The sequence below is a fragment of the Mus musculus genome, chromosome 15 (assembly GCF_000001635.26).
Source record: "Mus musculus strain C57BL/6J chromosome 15, GRCm38.p6 C57BL/6J".
NCBI classification, from domain to species: Eukaryota; Metazoa; Chordata; class Mammalia; order Rodentia; family Muridae; genus Mus; species Mus musculus.
This window is the reverse complement of record NC_000081.6, coordinates 95,959,295-95,975,687: the sequence shown is the minus strand read 5'-3', so window position 1 is coordinate 95,975,687 and position 16,393 is coordinate 95,959,295. Positions and strand designations below refer to the sequence as shown.

Genomic DNA, 16,393 nt, shown 5'->3' with positions numbered 1-16,393 from the left:
GGTGAGCAGGTCTTCAGCTCACCTGCATTTACAGCATCTACCATGGCTGAAAGGCCATGTAACCACGGGCCATGAAAAGTCATTATAGATATACTCTAGACAGACGTGCACACCCATCATCTAAGCGATACTTAACCAGTAATTGGCCAACCTCGGAAACCTGTTCCTTTAAAAACATTAATAAGACACTTATTAAACCTCGTTAGGCCACAGCATTGTTTGTAAAACTGATTTTATTAAAATGCTCATTAATTAAAAAATATTAAAATGCATAGAAATTAACAGACATCAGTTACAAACATTACACCGGGGACACAGTGTATGGGAAGCATCACGAGTCCCTTTTCAGCTGAGCTCTGCACTGTCTCCACTTCTCAACCATTGTAGGAACGAACACAAGGAGCACACAAGACCTGTGAGACCAACTCACCCCGCTCTGCCCCATCACAAACGGATGTCCTATGAAACTCAAGACCCACGTGCCCTGCAAAGGGGAAACCTTGACAAACTCATTACCAGACGGCCTCTTTCAATTTCAAGAAAAATTGTGGTCTTCTACTTCTAACGGAATACCTAAAACATCCGAGGAGCATTTAAGGAAAAATCCCCTGAGTACTGGGTCTACCACATTAATCCATTAAAATGCAAAGGCATTACAAAAGGATGGAACTTCTCTAGTGGCTCATGCTAGACAGGTGGGTGGCCACAGTCATGCCCTTGGTTTTCCTGGGCCTGGGGTCTACCTCACTGCCACCGAAGGTGTCCCCTGTTCCTATCCATCACCAACTTGGCACAGGCCTCATAGGAATGACACTGACGCCATTGGGAACCTACAGCTCACAGCAACCTTGCTGTCATTCAGCATTCTGGTAGCATCAGATGCCATGAGTGCTCCTTTCAGAAAAGGAAGTTTTTTTTTTTTTTTTTTTTTTTTTTTTCCTCCTTCTTCTGTCCATAGTGGTACTTTCTACTTTGTGAAGGGAGTTCTTGGCTGGGGAATATAGATGAAGAAATGCACTTTTTATTTGACATTTTTCTTTGTGTCTACAAAGAAAGGAAGGGAAAATTTCCTCTTTCTATGGTATGGAGTGGGAGTACTTTCCTGTCCTTAGGAAGTGAGCACAGGCTCTGGAAAAGAGGTAACAGAGGGAGCAGGGCACTCCAGGGCAATCTGGGGGTAGGGGCAAGGAGTGGCACTTGGTTTCAGCTGTGCAATGAGAGCATCCCTCAGGGAGGAAGGTAGTCATTTTTATCTCAGCACAGATAGACACTGTATGGCGGGCTCTGGACTCCCAGGACAAGGGAGGAGGGGAAATACTCCCACACTGACCCCCTGGGCTACTCAAAAGCCCAGAACACTGCTTTGATTAATCATGTTGATTCTCAATTCTCTAGTAAATCATTCGTGGTGGGCATTTAATACCACGGGTGTTGAGAAGGCAGTCTCTAAAACCGCTCACTTTCCTTGGCTTGGTTCCTAGGCACCGAGGCATTCCACACCCATCCAGTCAGCAGCGGCCCGATCCCCAAACAGTGTGAGGCAGGTCCTCCCTTCTTCACCCAGCACTGACCTCTGTGATCAGTCAAGGGTGCGAGGTATCGCCATGTCTCCTCCAGATGGACTGGAGGAGAAGCGGAGCACAGGCTGCAGAGAGACTGCTCAGCCAAGCAACAGGGAGGGCAAGGCACTAGGAAGCTGAGGCTTCGCAGCAAGCCACCAGCAGATAAACCAGCCTTTCCCATAACCCCCTGATGGCTTGAGAGGAGGCTTGGGGCTCAAATTCAACCCAGGGTTTCCTTCCTCAAAGGGCAACAATCTTGGTAGACTTGTCTCCAGCCCAGCTGTGATTACAAACGAGTTAGCAGGCAACGAATGGAGCTGGGCAAGGAAGCTGGTCACCGTGGCAAGCAGAGAAGTCAGTAGGGTTCCCAGTGAGTGACATCTGCCACAGAGGGATCACAGGATATGGCTAGTGATTGGGTAGCTGGCTGTTGCTCTGACTACGCCCAGTGTCGTCAGGCCACCAGCCTTTTTCAGCGAGCAAGGCAGAAGGCGCTTGGTGATTGGTAGTGCCACCCTTCTGCATCTGCTAAGTCCGTTCTCATGAAGTGGATGGGCTTCCCGGCCCATGATGCTGAGGACGAGACAGTTACAATCATTTGATTATCATCTACCAAGAAGAGATAAATTAACCGTTCAGATCAACAAGGGCTGCTACCTTTTCATCTTATATACCCTTAAGATCTGAAAGCCAGTCAACATTGGTCAGACCCAGAGCATGCTGGGAGTATTGCTAGAGAGCAAATGTCACCGTGGAGTAACAGGGACAGGCTTCTTCATTCAATACCCTCCATCTTCATGCCAATCTAAGACGAGTATTTCTTGGAGGTGGAAATACAGGCTGAAATGATACAGAAGCTGTTTCATACGCAGCGGAGTCTCCTTCCTTGGAGTGTACAGTAAGACACTGAAATACTGTGAACTCTTGAGCCTACCTGGGACCTAACACAGCATCCAAACTCAATCCTGAGCTGGCTATTGTTGATAACACAGAGGCGATTAAGGCTGAGGTCTGCCTGGTCTTTGGTGATGGTGCTGTCCGGACAAAATAGGTCTGGGATAGATTTGGCAAAATGCAAAATTAAGCACAGAAAAGGAGCTCTGCACACGTGAGGTCAGAAAAGCGAAGTCCCGGGGAGAACTTGGGCACACCTCAGGGCTTTTTTTCCTGTTACTAAAATTCCAATTTATCAAAAGAGGGAGCATGTTCAGGACCTCCAGGTAGGTGGTTTTAGGCTCTGCCTGATCAGTTTTCTGTTCTCCAGTTTCCACACTGCTTGCTGAAACTGGAAGATGACACAGGCAGAAATGGGCATGGGCAAGACTCCGCCTGCCTAGGAGTTCCAATGCCATCCTCTCTAGTGCTTCACACACGTCTGACAGCTAATTCTCTTTAAAGTGCTTCTCCAGGCCTAAAGCTCCCGCTCATTCGAGTTTTGGCCGCACGCTGTTGTCAACCGTTCCTCCTATCCTCTCGGCGATGATCCCCATGTTTTTGGTCAGGTCTTTGAGGTGACTCTCGTGAAGCAACTTCTGCGTGAGGTATTTCTCCCTCTTGATCTTGCTTTTCGTGATTTTGGACACATCTGGAATTGCGTAGGAAATGAAGAACTTCACAGAGTAGATGATGTGCTGCAAGGAAGAGAGAAGACCGTGTCAGAGGGGGGCCGAGTCCCCGAGCTTTACTCATGTCATTATGATGGTGTGTCCGGACAGGGTAGACACCGTGGCCCTTCAGTCTCAAAGCAACGGGATATAAGGGAGTGATCTGTCCGTGTTCAGCGGTACCATGTTCCTTTAGCATGAGCGAGGAGTCCACCTGACTGTGTGTGTTCTCATCCACATACTACAGACTACCACTCCAGCACACGGGAGACCGAGTCTGATGTCAGTTTGGATGATGTAGTGAAACAAAAAATAATAAAACGAACGCCCCCAAATCGTCCATTAAGCTAAAAACCCAGACCCCTGACAGTGCTGTTGTATTTCCTAATTCTCTGTTCCTTTCTCAAAGGTACTCTCCTATATGCGATGTTACTATAAAGGAAAGAAGAAACCAAAATATATACGTGTTCACCAATACGTATTTACTCTTGATTTGAGCTTTATAATAGTACTTGACAGTATTTCAAAAACAGCCTTACTTACTTTCTATGTGTTTTCCCTGTATGTATGTGTGTGTCCCATGTGTGTACACCACCCATGGATGCTAGAACGGGATATCGGAGCCCCTGGAACTGGAGCTACAGATGGCTGTGAGCTGCCATGTGGGGGCTGGGCACTGTTGCAGATCCTCTGCAAGAACAGCAAGTACTCTTGACTGCCAGGCCATCTCTCCTACCCCTCTAGATAGCCTTTGGGGAAATACCTTTTTAAAATTCAAAACTAGTTTCTAAAGTTCTTAGTGCCAATTCCATAGCTGGTTCATATTGGTTACTTTTACTGTGTGTAATACTCCCAGTGAGTACACTGCAACACGTATGTTCTGCTACTGTTAGGCATAGGGTTGGTTCCCAGTTTTCATATTAACAGTGCTGTTGTGAATATGTAGCGAACAGTCTCCGTAGGTTTATAAAGAGCAGGAACCTATAGGGGGCACTGCTGAGACGCTTGGCCAATCGAATGCCCAGTTCTACAGGATGACCGAGTTCTTTCTGGAGCGGTGGCACCTGCTTAGGTTGCTCCAGCAGCTGGGGCAGTTTTGGCTGTGCTCCATCTCAGCACTTGGTGAGATCTCACTTTTCCTCTTTTACCGATTTCTGAATTTCAAATGGACCCTGACTTTGGTCTCCCTTAAGCATTTGTTAGTCACTGTTCCAAAGCCCCTTTGGCTACGTATGTTTCATGTATAAAAGAGAGATAGACGAATAGCCATAAGATACTTAAAGAGAAGTGGGGAGTGAGGGAGAGAAGAAGGAGGAGGAGGAGGAGGGAGGGGGAGGAGTGGGGGAGGAGAAGAGAGGAAGAAGAAGAATAGGTTGTACCTAGTATCAAGCACTGCTTAGAGCTTTGGGAGAACCTAGAATGGTGCAACCCTCATGGAGTGCAACAGGATGCTGAACGCAGTACAGACACTTTACCCAGTGTAGTCTGCACACACACAACCCAGCCAAGAGTTAAAGGGGCGAGGGAATGAGTCATGGAGGTATCAGGAGGGCAGAGTCAGAGCAGGGGAAGCTTCCAGAACATGATCTCGAGTGCTGAGGCTGTAAGGAGAATCCACAGTGAGAGCCACAGACAAGGCTGGACACACCACGACAGGGACTCTGGCTTTTATTCCAAGGTCAGAACTCCGTTGTTTCCAGGTAGAGACCAGGGCCCAGCCGGGCAAGAAATGACAGTGGCTTTGGCCTGGTGGACCTTGGTTTATCCAAAGTCCTGTGTTGAAGGCTGACTCCCAGCTGGTGATGCGATTGAGGGGGAAGGGGTTAAGCAGGAGGTTAGGCTATGATGTTGTGTGCTCGTAGGGAACACAATGGCTGCCACGAAGGGAGAAGCTTCCTTGCCATAGCATTCTCCTGGTTTGGGGTACTACCTCAGTAGAGGTCCAAAGAAAGAGGGGACCATGGATGGAGACTATCAGCCAGGGTGAACCTGCCAGCATTGCAATACAAAGCTAGGCAAGACTGAGAAGGGGTCAGTGGTCTACTATTGAGGGAAAAAGCCAATAGGCTTGAATGTGGGGGGGTGAGAGAAAAGGAAGAGGGGTGGGAAAGGTCCTGTGAGATTGGCTAGATGAAGATGTCATAGCACAGAGGAGGAGACTGTGGAACAGAGAGAGACCGGGCCAGCCTAGAGTGGGTATGAGAACACACACGGACGTAAGAGAGCTAACAAACAGAAAGCTATGGTGGCACTGGGCTCACACTGAGAAGAGACACTCGTTTTTTTCTCATCCTTGGGGCTATTTGGGTTTTTCCTGCTAAACCGATGTGACCACAGATTAAAAAATGTACTTCAATACTGTCTTCATTGTATTCCAAATGTTCTGGCATGTTTATTTCCACTATCATTTGTTTAAAAAGTTTTAAAAAATTATATATCCTCTCTTAATATCTCTACTGCTTTGCCAGTTGCTCTGGAAGATGCTGTTTAATTTCTGTGCACATGTGTGCTTTCTGAAATGTCTCATCTAATTGCACCATACGCAGAAAAGCCACTAGATAGGATTTTAATTTTTAATTTTTAAGTGTGTGCTGAGATTTGTTTTACAGCTTCCCATGTGACGGGCCCTGGCAGGGTGCTCCACTGTGGAGAGGAATGTGTGCTTTACCCCAGGCAGGCACAATGTCCTGTGGGCATCAGTGGGGGCCACCTTGTCTAGAGCGCAGTTCCTTGTTTGTTTTGGGTAGAGATGACCTGTTTACAGCTGAAGGCGAGCTGATGAATTCCTCTGTCACTGACACCCGCTTCTCCTTTGAAGCACACTGATAGACTTTTGATACTATAGGCGATGTATTGTTACTTTTTTTTTTATAATTGTTACTTCTTTTTGCTGAATGGACCCTTTTAGTGTTCTAACTTTCCTAGACTTTTTTCCTGCTTTAAAACACTAAATAATTGTTTTCCTGAAGCCAGGGGGCAGGCTTCCAGGAAGAATGAGAGGCTGGCCCTGTTGGTGTTCACTGCTGGGTAACATGTGGGCAGAGATAGCTGCTCAAGGAATTCGCCACAGGACAGACATTATGGTCACCATACGCAGAGCAGGATAGATGACTTAGGAAGTAGGAAATGACTGGAGAGGAGGGAGGAGTGGGAGGGGAGTGGGAAGCAAACACTGCCATGCCTTTAGGGACCCTGACCTCAGTTGGGGAAGAGCAACAGAGGCTGGTGAGTACAGCAGATGTAGCAACAGTTGCGAAGCAAGAGAGTGCAACAGAAGACTCATCTTAAGTAAGTAAGTAAGATTCATCTCCTCCAAACTCATCTGTATAGAGGCTGGTAACATTCACAGGGCAAAGCCAATAGGGTGTGATGCCATCTTTTAAAAATACCCTGTAGGTTCAGTTTATGCAGTCTACGAGGACCTCTGTATTTATGAGGCAGCAAGAATAGTCTTAGTTTTCCTTTTCTTGTTAAGAGGTTTTTTTTTTTGTTTTTGTTTTTTGTTTTTTTTTGTTTTGTTTTTAGGCCTTCTCCTCCCAGTGTAGTTCTGGTTGGCCTGGAACTCACAGGGGCCAAGCACCTCTGCCTCCTTCGTGCTGAGATACAGATGCGCCTCTGTGTCAGGCAGTTTTCTTCTCTGTGCCTATGATTGTTTGTGAGTTTAGGATCTGGGACAGTGGTTCTCAACCTGTGGGTCATGACCATTGAAAAACACTATTTCTGGCAGTCTTAGCCCCTGCCTCACCATACATTTTGCTGCTGCTTCCTAAGTGTCATTTTGCTACTGACTGGTACTTAGTGCTCAGTTGAGGACCACTGATCTAGGCTATTCCAGCCTCCCAGGAGTTTGAGAGAACACAGAGGAGGAACCCTTCCCAGTTTATTATTGCTCTCTGTAAGGGCCTATGGCTCACCAGTGTTTGGTTGTGGGGGAAAAAAAAAAACAAAAAACAAAACCTCAGTTATTCCCTCTCTCGGTTAGCAGGCTGAAGTTCTAGAACTGTTGCTTCTGTCTCCCACAGTTTCTGTGGAGAGCCCTCCCTCATTGTAATCCTAGTTTTCTTTGTCAGCTGTTGGCCTCTTCCCTCTGCCTCCCGTCTCCGGTGAGCTGCATTGTCCTTTATGACGTGTGCTGTACTTTCTGTCCCGTGGCTGACACCTTTTGTCTACGATGGAAAGTGTTCCTCTCCTCCATCCCCCATGTTCTTAGTCTTCTATTTTTTAATTTTTTTTTTTTTGAATCAGATTGCAAAGCCTCAGAATTTTACACAGGACAGAAGATGTACCTAGGGTAGCTTAAACAAGTGAGGGCTGATGTCTGTCTTTGCACAACAACTAGGTTCCCTCGTTTGTTCCTAGTAACACCCTCTGAGACATTGGCTAGATCGGCTGACACTCTACAGCCGTGTCATTTTCTCAGCTAACTTTAGAGAGAGAGGCACTGTAAGGAGTTGGCGTGCCCCATGCAGCAGCTGCATGGAACACAGATGCATCATAGCTCCATGGGCAGAGGCCTTTCACAATCCAACATGCCTCTCAGTGTGCCCCAAAGTACAAAGGCACTCAGTGAATACTGTATTAAGCGGGGCCGAGTCTCCCTTGACATGGTCATGCTTTTTAACATTTAAAGCAGACAGCTATTTCATTCAGTGTTAGGAACCATCTATCCTCAGGCCAAATCTGATCAGTTCACGCCCTAATATACACTGAAGAAAGTTGGCAATACTTAAAGGGACACAGATGGCTTACGAATGTGCACGACCATAGCCTGCCTCAGAGCCCACTTCTCTTACCTCCATGACAATGATGAAGGCCAGCTTGGCGGCAATCACGTGCCAATAGTAGATGTTGTGTTTATACTCTTGTGGGTGCCCAGGTGGGTTTCGGAAGTCACGGTACCTGGAAACACAACCAGGCACGTTAGGAAGACAAATCTTTTTGATGGATATTGTAAACAAGGGCCTGACTTAAAACCAGAGTCATCTTCGACGCAGTAATTTTTAAAGCAGGCATCACATTCATTTCACCTCAAGTTCAATGTGGTATCAAATACTGGAAGAAAATCATCCAGAACTATCTTATTGAGCATGGAAGCAGAAAATGACAGACCCCAGCTGGGTAAAACAGGACATGTCTTTACAAAGTGACAATGTTTTTATGTTTCCCCCATGGCTTTATCCCTGCTTTCTGAGAAGACATAAAACAATTTAGCTAGCTATCTTGGGGAGCTGACTGGGTCATACCACCCAGTACTGTCTACTGGTTAACTTAGGGTTTTCACCCAGCCTGTTTTTAATTCCCTGACCATGAGGTATTAAACATACAGGAACATAATTGCTGAGATCAGCATTCTGCACAGTCAGTTGTCTTGGCCTTATCTGACTTCTTGGTTGTGGTATTGGAAATCTAAATCAGAATGGCTCTGAGCAGTTGAATTAAGTGAATTTGGGATTAAGAAACTGTAATAGAGGGCTGGTGAGATGGCTCAGTGGGTAAGAGCACCCGACTGCTCTTCCGAAGGTCCAGAGTTCAAATCCCAGCAACCACATGGTGGCTCACAACCATCTGTAACGAGATCTGATTCCCTCTTCTGGAGTGTCTGAAGACAGCTACAATGTACTTACATATAATAAATAAATAAATCTTTAAAAAAAAAAAAAAAAAAAAAAAAAAAAAAAGAAACTGTAATAGAGAAAATAAATCTGCATGACCTACGTGGTCAACAAACTACCAACTGGTAAGTGAGCTAGTGCGCTCTATCCACAGTTGACCTTCCCATCCACCAGAGCAGAGTACTCGACACCCCTTACCGCATGCACCTTTATGTCATTGCTAACTGAGGTGCCAGTGTGTCATCATTAGCTTTAGGTCATCCATGAATAATAACATTGTCTCATTTCTCTTCATTACACCGTTGGGGATGGAACCTGGGGCTGTGTTTTCTCCTGCTGAGCTACAGCCTACCCGGATCTTTCTTCTATTATTATGTTGCTGAAATAGACTTTTACTATGTATCCCAGGCTGGTCTTGAGCTTACTATGTATCTCAGGTTAGCCTCCGCTGGAAACAATTTACCTGTAGCCATCTACCCCTTAGTGCTGGGGTTACAGCCATGCACCACCACTTCTGGTTTTATGCTTTGGCTTGGTAAGAACAACCAACTGAGCTGTATTCCTCAGCTTCACAAGGCAGTCTTGGAACAGAATGACCTGAATTTGTAAATCTCTCAGCTAGCTCTCTCCATTTCTGAGATGTGCCAGGCTTTCTCCTCCATCGTTATGATGTGCCCATTTGAACACCTTTCCAATCTGGTTTATAGGCCCTACCATTGCTCTTCATTAATTTTAATCTTTTTGAGTGTTACTAAAATGAAAGCACCGTGAAAACCATTTCTTTATCACAGACTTAAACGCTACCAGTTAGAATCTTATCACACACACTGAAAGCTTTTTTTTATAAGATGAGGTACATTTTTAAAACAGGTGAATCAAAACTTGCCTGCACAAGGTATAGTTACCAAGCCCAATGTATGGGTTTTCTTTGTCTGTGTTCTTGAAGTCCGTGATGTTGAAGACAGAGAGAGTGTTGTTGATGTAGCCGTCCATGGTGTAATAAGTGTGGTCCCCGTAGGGAGGGATAGAGAAAGACCAATAATACACCAGGCGGGGGATCATGTCTGATGTGAAAGCAATGATCATGGCCTACATTGGGGAAAGGAAGAGAGGGATGTTAGGGTGGCAGCTATGGCTCACTGTATGGCAGAACTGTGGTTTCCACCAAGTTGTATCTCTCGGTGGAATTATACATATTTCAAGTAGAAGACACGTTGGGAGGTCTTCTAACCTAAGGGAAGGTTGAAAGGACCATTGGTTGCCTCTGAAATACATGAAACAATGTATGACTATCCTGGGGCACCAGGAAGAGCAGAGAGCGGGACTGGCTTGTGTATCCTGTGTGTACATCAGTGCTGATCAAAGTTACAACATCCACTTAAACCTCAGAGCGCTTCTTCATAGAACCAGGACGGTTTACAGTTAGAACGCTTTGTAATATAACACTAAGGTCAGTATTATGAAGATAATCTTGCACCATAGAACTCATTTGTTGAATAAAGACTTTATATGAAACTGACTTAAAAAAATAAAGATCACTTACACACTCTCCTGATCCCCTGGTTATATAATGGTCACCAAACTTCTCCCTCTGTCTCGCTATCTTAGACTTACTTAGACAATCCATGGCCTGATAAACTGCCTTGGGTCCGTTCAGTTCACTCAGTCAGGAAACAAAGCTAGCTTTCTAACACCTAGTATCTGAGCATCCAAGCTTCTAGAAGATTAGCTGGATAAAGTACTGAAACCATAAATTATCACTGAAAACAGCTTAGTATGTTCCTGCATAGAGGAATAGATGGGCCAGTTATGAGCCCGTGTCTATGCCAGGCAGAAGTGTACTGGGACAAAAGCCTATTTAGAACTACATGCACCTTCCCCAAAGAGCTTTAATTGGAGGCTTTGACTCTGGTATATGAAACGGCTTGCAGGGACAAAGGGGAAATTGTATCCACGTTAGGCCAATCATTAACTGAAGCCCAAGAACAGGCATGTGTTTTGGCTCAAAGTGATTTTTAATAGTAGTCCTCTGGACATAGACGGTTTAGTTGCAGTGAGACTACAAACTAACAAACAAGATTTGGGTAAAGCAAGAAAACAGTTCGGGGCTTTTTCCCTACCTGAGCCAGCTCTCTCAATGTCTGTGATGTGAAGAATCTGTGTGTGTGTGTGTGTGTGTGTGTGTGTGTGTGTGTGTGTGTGTCAGCCGGGAGGTAAGACAATAAGATTTGGTCTCATGCCAGATTTCAATAGATTAAATTTTCCTGGTATCATTTAACTCAATGCTATCTTTTAACAGAATCACCCGAGATATACTTCAGGGAGGAAGAAAGACTCCAACCATGAGGAGAAATCTTTGTTTTTCTGACAAGGTAACTTTCCCCCTGAATTGAGCTACTCTGAGATATGCCGCAGGAATACGCATAGTGTAGCTTGCCTCATTCCCCATGCTGTTCTGCACACAAGTTCCATTTATATCAAAATAAATTAAAATTGCTCTTCAATAGCAGATGCTCTGGCACAGCACAACAATGTCAGCTGTGCTTATTTATGGAACCGCCAGCTTTTAGCTCAAGTGACTTCACGGCACACTCCTGCTTGGTGTCACCTACCAGGGTGGCCTCTCTTCTTTCTTTTGTGCACATTAGGCTGTGGACATTATGTACAGTACTTCGTGGGGGGGGTGATATATAAGTGGGGTGACAGATGCTAACAATATGGGCTGAAGGGCTGTCAATAGTTTAACCAGTGACACAATCTAGTAGGGCCTCTGCTAGAGTATATTATAATAAAAACGTAGCCAGCAACCACAATTAGACAGTGGGCGTGTGTCTTTGTGAATGCACACATAGATGTGTGCACACACAGAGGCGTGCAGAAACACACACACACACACACACACACACACACAGAGTCAGTACTTTGGAAACCCAGCCAGTCCTCCATCTGTGTTCATGGAGCACAGCCATGGTGTGGATAAAGGGATGGTGTGGGAGAAGAGGCCTGACAGAATCACCCCAAAATGCTTGAGGAATCAGGTGCGTGAACCAGACCAATTTTCCCTTTCTGAAGGTCAAACAAAACCCCTTTTAGTCTCAAACCTTCGCGCCTAAAGTTTTCCTAAAGCGCCCGGGCCCGTATTCCTGCCCTGCCTAATGTACTGTGTGGCATATTGGATCTGACAGATTGCTGCTCTCGTGACTGTGGAACTTGAAAGGCCTTGCTGCCATGGCTCTAAACATCAGTCTTCATTTTCAAATACAGTGGGCATTGAAGGTAGGGGCTCTTTGGGTGAGAGGAAACTGATTTAATCTATCAGTTTCTCAAAGCTATAGGTTGCCTGCAATTCAGGAAAGTGGTGGGGGTGGGGCGACAGCGAACTTATTTCACTGTAGCCAGTCAAGGGGGTGACTGATTTTTGAGGTGACTGTCAGAGTCCTCAGGGAACCACAGTTAATGATGTCAGGTAATGAAGTCAAACAGCGGCTACTGTGTGAAGGAGGACCCGGGCTCCGTGTGTCCGCCGCTGCAACTCAGTGGCTTCCCAAGCCATGCTGAGTGCAGAGGCATTCATCTAACACATATAAAACGGGGCTTGGCAGTGTGTGGGGGGGCCAAGATCACAGGGCTCAAGCTGTGGTGCCGGGAAGTGGAACTCAGATCTGCCTGACTTCACGGCGCACTTCCCTAGCACACTGCCTGAGACCACTTTCTCTTCTGCTTTGGCAGGCGCTCCTGGGGGACTCAGCAAATTGTGGCTTAAGGAATGGAAATTGAAAAATCATTTTGTTTGGGAAGCTGGGCCTGACAAGATTAGTAGGGCAGAAATAACCCTGTTTTTTGAGGACCTTTGTAGGCAAGAGACCCTCTGATGGGCTGGTGTTGAGCTGTTCTGCATAAGAACAGCTGCCACTTGGCCTCTGCCCAAGCAAACAACCTCCACAGGTTGTTCTCTCACAGCTGGGACTGCCCCACCTCTCATAAGAGCTTGTTTCCCTGGAGACAAGAGGGTGACTAGCATATAGTTAGGATGGGCAATTTTTCCTTCATCATAGTTAATGTTTTAAGATGTGACGTATATATATACATATATATACATTGGAATATACAGTGAGGATAGATGGTGAAATGCTTTCAGGATGCTCTGACTCAGAATGAACCTGTATCTGCCTGTGTTTAAGAACACTCTTTGCTGATGTTTTTATGTCACAGATGAATAAAAGTTTCAGTTCCTATTGCTCTTATGTTTCTTTAGATAAAGACATCAGCAGAAGAGAAACAGTGACCCCTCTGCCGGCTGTCCTGGTGGGGTGAGTCAGTAATAACAATAAGCAACTAAAATGTAGCAGAAGACAGTTGCATAACAATTAGATGCCATTACCAGAGCTAGAGAAATAGCTCAGTGGAGAAGAACACTTGCTGCTCTTACAACAGACCTAGGTTCTATTCCCAGCACCCACATGGCAGGGTTACAACCACCTGAAACTTCAGTTCCGGGATAGGGGGTGGTTTCCACTCTCTTTCCTGGCCTCACCAAGCACACATGTGGTCCACATGCACGCAGGCAAAACACCCATACCTATAAAGATAATACTGGGTGGTCTACCCGAGACTCCCAGGCTACTCACGTTGGTCACCACGGCCAGGATGGCTATTCCTTGCATGATGGGCTGCCACGCGCCGATATCCTGGGCTTTTTCGGGCACCATGCGCCTAAACTGGGTTGTGAGCTTCCACGCGTCCACTCTTATTTCCAAAATATTGTTCACCAGAGCCAGCAGGGGAGCCAGTGGGAAAGAGGCCACAAATAAAGTGACGAACCCAAACTGAATAACTGTCAACGGAATGGACACACATCATGGTGGGGAGGACAGATGGGAGGACAATGTAAATTCCCTCTACTTTATAAAGAGATTTAAAAGGCCAACAAATGACCCACCCCAGTGAGGAGACAGCAGCCACGGCCAATCACAAAACAGTGCTCACGGCAGGACGAATAGGAAACATAAATATGAAATCTAAAGAAAGGTGACTAAAGACAGCTCATCTCCCACATGTGTATTCACTCAAAAGAAATGACACGTTGGAAACTTTTTAAGCCAAGCACGGTTGCGTGCCGGTCATACGCCGGAGGCAACCTGAGAACTCTGCTCACTCTTCCTGTTAAGAGACTATGAGAAGCAGACCCAGGGCTTGGGGTTTAAAAACGAACACAGTGGACGAATCTAGTAAGCAGAGAGAAGACAGAAATGCGTGCCTGGGAAGCCGATATTCAGAGGATGTTGGAAGCCTGCTAGAAACAAGAAAACAAGGGGGTGCAGCCAGGCTGACAGAGACTTTATCACCTGTGTGTTGCAGGCACACATTCAGCCATCCTCACCCTTGTCGGTCTGTGTGGCCACAAGGTAGAGATTCTAGCAGTAACTCAGCCTTTACTCTTTATCTGAAGTGTGTGTGAACTTGGTATAGAGAATGGATACACTCTGCCATGGAGAGGGTGAAGAATGGTATTAAGACCAAAGAACTAGCCGAGAAACCTCTCTGAGGTGCTTCCTACCTTACTAGCAGAGCTGTGGAAGACACCTACCTACACAGGTGTGAGTGAGCCCAAGACTGGAGGAGATGTCACCTGACAACTCTTCTAGGCCTGTGCTCCATTCTACTGGAGAAGGGCAAGGCTGTGCTGCGCCTGCTGCTTCTGGTCTGAGAGACCAGCCTACCAGAGGAGTACTTCAGAACTGAGAGGAGATAAGCCACACAGGCCAGGCGGACATGGTCAGCATCAGGAAAGTCAGACAGGCAAGGACTCAAGCTGTGTTAGCAGCAGGAGCCACGCCTGCCTCTGCATCTCTCAAACTGCTAGCTATCCATGCCAGTCTTGGGCCAGGCAAGTAAGAGACTGCAGAATGGGTCAGAGCTGACCAACCAGTGTCCAACCTACTGGAAGGACAGATTGGAGTCCTTGTGTTAGAGTAAGAATGTAGCATAGCCAGATCTTGACTGCTCAGGAGAGGCCAGAAATGACGGTTAAAAGTCCAAAAGAGAAATGATACCATTTATAACTAAAACTATACAAATTAATCCTAAGTGCTAAGACTAATGATTATTATAGAGAAATGAATGAATAAATGAATGACAGGGTGTATATATTCTTAATCAGGTAGACACAATTTGGGGATATACAAATCTACCTAGTAATTCCTTATGGCTATTTCAGACACTTAAAGAGACATCAACAAACAAACAGTTAAAATAACACTGACAATCAACGTAGATCACTCTGCTAAAGAATCAAAAGAGAATGGCCAGTTCACCACGGCACTGGGTTCTAGTACAATGCAGACACGGTCTTGGCTAAACAGGAGGTTTTTGAAGAAGGTCTTACTGTATGCTAACCAGGGGGTTCTCCTACAGCTGGCTAAATCACTGCAAAAGCTAGGGCCTTCATCGCTTTTACTCCCCAAAAGGATTAAGATTTAAAATAGGGAGAACAACTTTCTAAGCACCCTTTGAAATGAATAAGAGGAGATGTTAGCAAGGTAGAAAACACTTGTTGTGAAAACCCTCATTGCTCTCTAACACATTCTTCATGGTGGCACTGCACTTCTCTGCCAGTTGCCCTATCTTCTGAACTCTGCATCCCATAAACCCTCACTGCTGCAAGGAAACTACTCCTGCAGTTCCCCACCCCCAAATTTGGCTGCCCATGCCAAAGCCCAGGAGTGCTCTTGACCTTGCTCATTTAGACAGATAGTTTTTGACAGGACCAGGCATCTCCCTCTCCATGGGGATGGTTTTTGATTTGTTTTTACTTAACGTAAAAAGGCAAGTTATATATTAAATACGAGCCTCTAAAACACTATTACCCGCAGGGCTCCATCCGCTTCCAACTGGTGTAGCATCTACAGGGTTTTAGCTTTGACTTTCCCTCCTGTCTTATGCACCTGTCTGCCATGTTTCAGTCTCCCCCGAACAATGCTGGCATCCTCAAAAGTCTTCTCTGCAGAGAGAGCCCTGCTAGAGTTTCCACTGTTTCCCTCCTCTGCCTGGGCCTCGTCGACACTCCGGCAGTCTTTCTCAAGTCCTGCAAGGCAAGCCTGATCCACCCCCATGGCCTCACCTTCGGCTCCTCAGTGCCTGACCTGGGCACCCACTTTCCCTGGTGACACTGCCATCCTGATGTCCTACATCTCCAACACCAGCTCCCTTCCTGCTTGTACCCTGTACATCCCATCTCCTGGAAAGCGTCTTGGAAATTCTATTCCTCATCTTTCACCTGAGTCACCCCTCCAGTGCTCACCAAACCTGTCTCCCCATGTCTATTCTCATACCCGAGACCTCTGTTTATGCACTTTCCCCCTTATCAGCGCTAGCTGCTGTAACCTAGTTATCTCCTCCCACCAAATACAGACCCCATCCAAAATAGCTCCCACTCAGCTTTTGGAATAATCTGACCTTCAATAAAACACCACACAATTCTCTCCCTTACCCATATTCCTACAGAGCCCCATTCTTTCATGAGTCCCAAGCCCTAGCTATGCACACAGAGGTCATATCCCACATATCTAGTTTACCTCATATCCCTGCCATCGAGCCTCTGCTTCAGCTATGCTTT

At 46.1% G+C, this 16,393-nt stretch overlaps 1 protein-coding gene across 7 annotated transcripts in view; it reads right to left on the bottom strand.

Annotated features, from left to right (window-relative positions):
- Window positions 1-215: 215 nt before the first annotated feature.
- The window catches only part of Ano6 (anoctamin 6), a 184,630-nt gene continuing 168,452 nt past the window's right edge, over window positions 216-16,393 (bottom strand). For all 7 annotated transcript variants that reach the window (NM_001253813.1, NM_175344.4, XM_030248256.1 and 4 more), the window contains 4 exons: window positions 13,407-13,612; window positions 9,665-9,867; window positions 7,960-8,065; window positions 216-3,193 (listed from right to left, as the gene is read on the bottom strand). In NM_001253813.1, coding sequence (NP_001240742.1) covers window positions 2,987-3,193; window positions 7,960-8,065; window positions 9,665-9,867; window positions 13,407-13,612 — 722 coding nt within the window. In that variant the 3' untranslated portion in view covers window positions 216-2,986. The remainder of the gene's footprint in view (window positions 3,194-7,959; window positions 8,066-9,664; window positions 9,868-13,406; window positions 13,613-16,393) is intronic.